Consider the following 6,390-nt stretch of genomic DNA (forward strand, 5'->3'; position numbering starts at 1 on the left):
TTTCATTGCCATGTAATTAAAATTGTGCGCCCAGTTGTATATTTACTGTGACTTTCCTGTTCACCAGAGTGGTATTGACTGATGCTACTGAAATAATTTATCATTTAGCTATCATTTATTGCATTACGTGCTTGCAAGCCAGCAGGACACCAGCAGATTGATGCCTGCGGTATTCTGGGTGGTTTGTGGGGAGAAATAACATAAATAACTGTTGAATCAAATCATACAAGAACTTGTTTTGATGTATTTTTGGTTACAACGTTGTATCAGCGAAGACTCAAGCGTGACCCACACGGTCTTGTGACCGGAAATAACATTTCAAGGGATCAATCACGTCAGTTGTGTTTTGAGTTCAAACCGCTCCAGAGTATTCTGGATTTACCTAAATAACGTTAAGCGCTCTTGCTTTGATAAGCCTTGAGCTATTCTACAAGTAAATAAAGATATTAATTTTTGGAATTATGGATTGATATACTGAATGGCCTTATGCATGTCTTTCCCTCAGGGAAGCGTTACGTGACGGCCAGAGTAACGGTTCAATTAGTCAGCATAACAAGACGTCGAAATTTTTGCACGTAGGTTAATTCTGTTTTGCAATGCCAGTAGCATGCATAGGAAATTTCCCTCCGTTCCCCTTCTGCGTCCAAACTACTTTACCAAACCTGGAAAGTTTTCTAAGGTATGAAGTTTTACTTACCTTGCAGAACTTTTCCTTTCCGCGGCTTTCACTCAGCCCTTCTTAATCCACAGTTGTTTTAAATCACTAATTTAAGTTAGCAAAAATCAATAAAAAAAATAAAGTAAACAGTGAACGCATAAAAAAGAAAAAGAAAAAACTGCAAAATGAAAACAGAAAACTACCTTTTCACTTGTAGATCGGAGGTTCTTTTCCACAGCTCTATAACTTGCAGTGCAGCTCCGACGCCGAGTAGTTGAAAATTGCACAAAAAACGCTCGTGTCAGCATTTTGGTCAGGTATGCCAAGGGCAAATGATGTCAGAGTCAGGGGTATACCCCGGCTACTCACTTAGAGATAAGTTTAAAATGATCTGAAAAATAGGAAATTAAAAAAAGAAAACAAGTTTCAGTCTGGATAGTATGTTGCTTTCAGAGTCCAAATCAGAGAGATTTCTCAGAAAATCTCCCAGTACTCTACAAGTAACCAATTCATTGAAATGAGATTTATTCATGGTTGTTTATAATTGAAAAAATATTTTTTTTGCTGACCTTTCAGATCCTTTCATAAGAAGTCTTAATAAAGCAGTGAGATCATTGCTCGAAACTTGTCAGCGACGTTTTTTTAGCTTAGGTCATGGTTTTATAAGGGTAAACAAATTGAAATTGAGGAGTAATGCTTTTAACGACCCAACATTATTCAATATTTGCGTCGTTAGCTATTTTGCTGACTGCAGCGTAGGCTGCGCTTTTCAAAACAAAGTTCCTTGTGTCATTCAATATTATTGCTATTTGTTGTTTTGTTTGTCCTTTTTACATTTGTCTTTCTACATCAACCATCATGTTTAAAGAGCGGCCAATAAAAATCTGTGAAAATTGAGCGTGGGTTGCTCATGATTGCAATGTTTTTTGTACACAGCGCGTGTTATTTTCAGCACACTGATGATGTCATTCAGTCGTACCAATCTTTCGCGGTCGGCCCAGTCCTCCACACATAAGACTCAAAATGGCGCCTGAACGTTTCTCCTACCCAAAGGTTCGTCGAGATGAAAGCGCTATAACTGACTATCATGGCCCGAAGATTTCTGATCCTTATGTTTGGTTGGAAGGTCCAGACTCGAAAGAAACCGAGGCTTTTGTAGAACAACAAAATGCCATAACAATGCCTTACCTAACTGACTGTGAAACACGAGAAAACTTCAAAACCAGGTGAGATGAATTAATTTTTGCCGGTCAGCACGCCGCGAGAAGGAGATGTTCCGTTCGATCCTGTATTGGCTTTGGTCGGTCTACCTGATGTAACTTAACTTTGATCTGATTTCATAAACGCAAGAAATTGAACTCGCCAATGTCCTTCAGGTGGTACTCGTAGTCAGTGGATTCGACAAATACATGTACTCTGTACATGCGCGCTTAACACAAAAACCTAATTGTTACTTGGCTTCTTGTAATGGCCTTATTCAGACCAGGCTGTCATTAAGTTTTGAGCTACCTGTTTCGTTGTTCTTCGCACCCGTAATTAACTTGTCGTTTTCTGGGCAAATTGTGTCAACATCTGGCAAATCCACCCGCAGCATCAAGGGCCCATCAAACAAACATACTCATCCGTGGAAGATGTTACTGTTCGTGTCACGGTCCTTAATGACAGCCCTGAATAGGCCACGTTCGATATATCAAAATTCTAACAAACATGGTTCTGAGGCTTTCATGACAAAATCTAAAATTTAATAGGTTTCTTTTGTCTCTCAGTTCCCAAAACTAGACTTGGATACAAAACTGTACAGAGAAAACACAACCAAATATAGAAGTTTGTCCTGAAAGCCTTGGAGCCATGTTAGAATATTGATATACCAAACGTGGCCTATTCAGAAGCATAGAAAACTTACGGTTCTACACAAGTTTTGATGATATACTATTTCAATGTATACATGTAAATACATGTACTCCAGATATCTTTTGTACAATTGTACATAAAGCTGTTACATTTATAGAGGCAACGCAATGTGGCCGTGGGCTTGGCCCCAGTCCCCTAGTAGGGGATTCGGGAAACACGAGTCAATGAGTCAATGAGTCATGAGTCAATGAGCCATAAGTCAAGTTATGAGTCAGGTCAGCGGTTTTCAAAATTCAAAATGGCGGACGCGGCAAAAATTGGAGTAAGTACTGACTGTGAATTTGGTGGTTCGCTGTGCAATGATTTTTGTTTCTCGAATTCATTTTAATAGACGAACAAGTTCAGGGGTTGAAATTATTCAAAGGACGTTACTCACAGCAAAAGACCTTGGAATTTTCTTGGTGAAATGGATCGGAAAAGATGGGTGACAGCCATCGCTTGATCACAACTGATCTCGTACAAGAGACCTACTGACCGGAATATCACCTGATATGGTAGAAAATATACTGTTTGCCAACTTTAAACCTAGTGTAGAACCTTTGGAACCTAAGCAGGCACCAATAAACAACATGTCATGTGTAGCCGATAAGGGTTTACTACTGTCGCTGGAGCAAATTTCTGAATACATTAATGACACAGGTCATAAGATCAATATCCAATATGGCAGCCAATGCAATAGAACTGAACGTCAAGACAAAAATAATTTTTGTAATGGATGTTTGTCAAAAGCCACTTCCCCAAAACATGCATCGTCAAAATCCACCAAAAATGCCATACATTTACTGTAGTTCTATTTCCACCTTTTTTTGTGTCAAAAGCCACTCCCCTAGGCCTACTTTATCCCTCCATCCATGGTATGATGCCATCAATGTGAATGATGTCATCAAGACAATAGAAACATATCCGAGTTAGTGAACGTTGTCGGATAACCAAAAAGCAGCACAAAATAACATTACACAACTTCAACCTTGATAAAAATGTTAATTTATTCATTGGAAATAATGCAAATGTTTACTATCATTTAAGATATGCCTACTGCATAGCATGCCAGGCATGTTAAAATGTAAATGCAAGCTTGCAAAACAGTAATGTTTTCCACATGTAAAGGATGTGAAACCAATCATCAACAACAGAAATCTGTTTTGCAATGCAGATTAGGAGGAGTACAACAAAACTTAAAACAACATACTGATTCATAAATTCATCAATACAGCATATTTCAGATGAGCGCTGAGAAGTGAATGCAAGACCCAAGGAGCAAGACCCACATAACAATATACCAATAAGGGTTTTATAAAACTCGCAATCTAATTGGCTGACTTGCACGGCCATGTTGTTCAAAATACCATGCAAAGAGGTAAAAAGACACTGGCATTATGACCATAAGAACGGTAGACCAAGGTTGCTGATCAGTTCAAACTCTTTGTGCTCAAGTACTTGCAATAGCACCTCACTTATGTTGATTTGCTTGGGTGCTTCAATGGAGCTGCCAACTGGGGTGCACTGGCAGCAAATACCATTTCAACAAAAGTAAAATTTTGATTGAATTAAACACGTCTCCCCTTTGGAGTTGATGTGCAGTGGTGACCACATTCCACGAGCTACTTAGACTGCCATCATTTACAACAGTGTTGCATTTTTTACACTGTGGTTGCTTGCCCTTCCTTGCCTTCTAGTATCTTTCAAGCTCCCAATTTGTGTTACTGTGGGCAGATGAACATTGGAAAACAAAACAACTGCACAAAAAAATTTAGGGCACAAACTGCGATAAGCAAGCAAAATTTCAAGGACAAAAGCAATGAACACTGTGGATATCAGAAGATTGCACACTGCATGCTTCCCCGCCATCTTGGAAAGGCTCCAAATGAAACTGCTGACCTGATCCATAACTTGACTCATGGCTCATTGACTCACTGGACTCACGATACAGGAATGCTCCCTAGTGGGGAACACAACACAGCATCTTCCACCCCCCACCACGGGAGAAGAACTCAAAATCTTCTAATAAGTGGAATTGAGTTGCCAAAGGCTCAATTCTTCATAAACTTGTCTACAACTGAGGGTTGCTGTTGTAGGCAGATGGTGAGAATGTTGAGAAGAAAATTTGACAGTATTTCTCCTGCTGACTACACCATGTCATTCTCATCCTCATAACCCTTTTCACTTCTCTTAGCTGGCGGGGCCTTGACACAAGAACAAAGGGCTCTGGGGACATAGGATTTTAGAATTAATTTGAGTTTTTGCAATTGGTTGTTTGAAAACGGAGAAACCTTGAATGGAAGTCAAAATATTCATGGATTGCAGGTGTGAAAAAATGAAACAGCTGTGATCAGCGGTGTTTAAAAATGGAGGACATGGAGGATTTTCGAGTGGCAATAGATCCGTATCCCTAATTGTGATATCTTCTGACTCAGCTTCGCGAGAAATACCTACTCAATTGCTACCAGACTGACCTTTTTAAGGAACCACAGACACCCTTTCGAGGTGATATACATAATTTGTAAAGATCATGGACAAGTCATATAGGTTTTTCTTTCTTTTCATTAACTCTTTAAAATAAGGAAACATGAAGCTTCCTTGATCTGTTGTTCATTGATGTTTTCTGTTTTGATTCTAGGGATATTCAGCACAAGAGAGACATTACTACAGCCAGCATTTTAGTACTTTAAAATGCATAGGAAGTGAAAAATGCTTGCTGCTTATTTGAAAGGCTTTTCAAAGTAAAGAAGAGTGGTGTTTCTCTTTTTGGAATATCTTCTTTCGTTCTAGAGATATTTACGTTTTGTATTACACAAATGAGGAAAGTGATGATGTCATACTTGCAGTTCCACTAAAACAGAACAACACTGAATCAAGGATATCACCAGAAATACTAGAGCAGTGTTCTTCTAACTTGGCATCAGAAATGTACATCACAAAAGAAACAAAATGACTCTTATTGTGTCATTGCATGTGTGTCATTGCCATGACAATAGTTTTGCCTCTAGGCCTGTTTCAATTAAAACTGGAATTCCCAGTTTTTACCTTAACTAAGGATCATCCACTCCCAACAATCTAATGAGAAGTGTAAGACAATATGGGCACCTTGTGTGTTCTGAGCAGGACCCTATGTCCAACTTTAAAGGGTTGAAAATGGGAACATTTAGTTTTTGAAAGACAGAGACTGGAGCCAAGAGTGTTGAAATGGCAACAATACAATGGATGTCATTTTGTTTCTTTTGTAACATACATTTCTGGCGCCACGTTTGAAGAACACCACACCAATATTTCCAGAGATATTCTTGATTCAGTGTTGTACTGTTTAAGTGGAACTGCTTATGACATCATGACTTTCCTCATTTACATAGTACAAAAATATCCGTAGAACAAAAGAAGATATTCCAAAAAGAGAAACGCCATTCTTCTTTATTTTGAAAAGCCTTTCAAATAAGTACCAATTATTTTTCAATTCATATGCACTTTAAACATTAGACAAAAGATTTACCTGAATTACCACAATTCCTAGTTTGGAACACTGAAGTGTGTCAGTAGTTGTCACGGACAGTTTCAAAGTTGAGTTTTGTAAATGTCATATCTAACTGTTTTCTTTGTGCGTAGTTTTGTAACATGCCTAGTAAACTAAATCAGTACAGCCTTAAGGTGCATCTGTTCGAAAAATTTTAATTAAAGGCCCTTTAGAATAACTATATGACAGATTTTCCCTGTACCCTTTCATATACCTCAACTTGATAAATCCTTACCGTTATATGTACCTGAAGCTAGACAACAGTACCCCTTTCGGGCGGAGCCTCCCAGTATAGACCATTATTGAAAGTATACCC

The 6,390-nt window shown here is 38.6% G+C and overlaps 2 protein-coding genes across 3 annotated transcripts in view; one reads left to right on the forward strand and one right to left on the reverse strand.

Moving 5' to 3' along the window:
- LOC145494721 (uncharacterized) overlaps positions 1-761 on the reverse strand; it is a 120,181-nt gene extending 119,420 nt beyond the window's left edge. Inside the window, exon 1 of the mRNA XM_081474286.1 lies at positions 698-761. The gene's annotated coding sequence lies outside the window, so the exon portion shown is untranslated. The remainder of the gene's footprint in view (positions 1-697) is intronic.
- A 799-nt stretch (positions 762-1,560) lies between these two features.
- On the forward strand, positions 1,561-6,390 carry LOC145494840 (prolyl endopeptidase-like). 2 transcript variants are annotated; one of them, XM_081474417.1, is made up of 3 exons: positions 1,561-1,884; positions 4,984-5,053; positions 5,187-6,390. In XM_081474417.1, exons 1-3 carry the CDS (start codon positions 1,682-1,684, stop codon positions 5,274-5,276), a joined length of 363 nt encoding a protein of 120 aa, XP_081330543.1. In that variant the 5' UTR covers positions 1,561-1,681; the 3' UTR covers positions 5,277-6,390. The 2 variants fall into 2 exon arrangements, with proteins under 2 accessions (XP_081330543.1, XP_081330544.1); XM_081474418.1 differs by lacking the exons at positions 4,984-5,053; positions 5,187-6,390 and adding an exon at positions 2,901-3,683.

This window comes from Orbicella franksi, chromosome 8 (genome assembly GCF_964199315.1).
Source record: "Orbicella franksi chromosome 8, jaOrbFran1.1, whole genome shotgun sequence".
Lineage (NCBI taxonomy): Eukaryota > Metazoa > Cnidaria > Anthozoa > Scleractinia > Merulinidae > Orbicella > Orbicella franksi.

Excerpts from the sequence above, each read along its gene's own strand:
- LOC145494840 (XM_081474417.1), top strand. The coding sequence starts at position 1,682 with ATGGCGCCTGAACGTTTCTCCTACCCAAAGGTTCGTCGAGATGAAAGC. Across the intron at positions 1,885-4,983 it reads CGAGAAAACTTCAAAACCAG|CTTCGCGAGAAATACCTACT; the intron begins GTGAGATGAATT and ends CTTCTGACTCAG. Across the intron at positions 5,054-5,186 it reads ACCACAGACACCCTTTCGAG|GGATATTCAGCACAAGAGAG; the intron begins GTGATATACATA and ends TTTTGATTCTAG.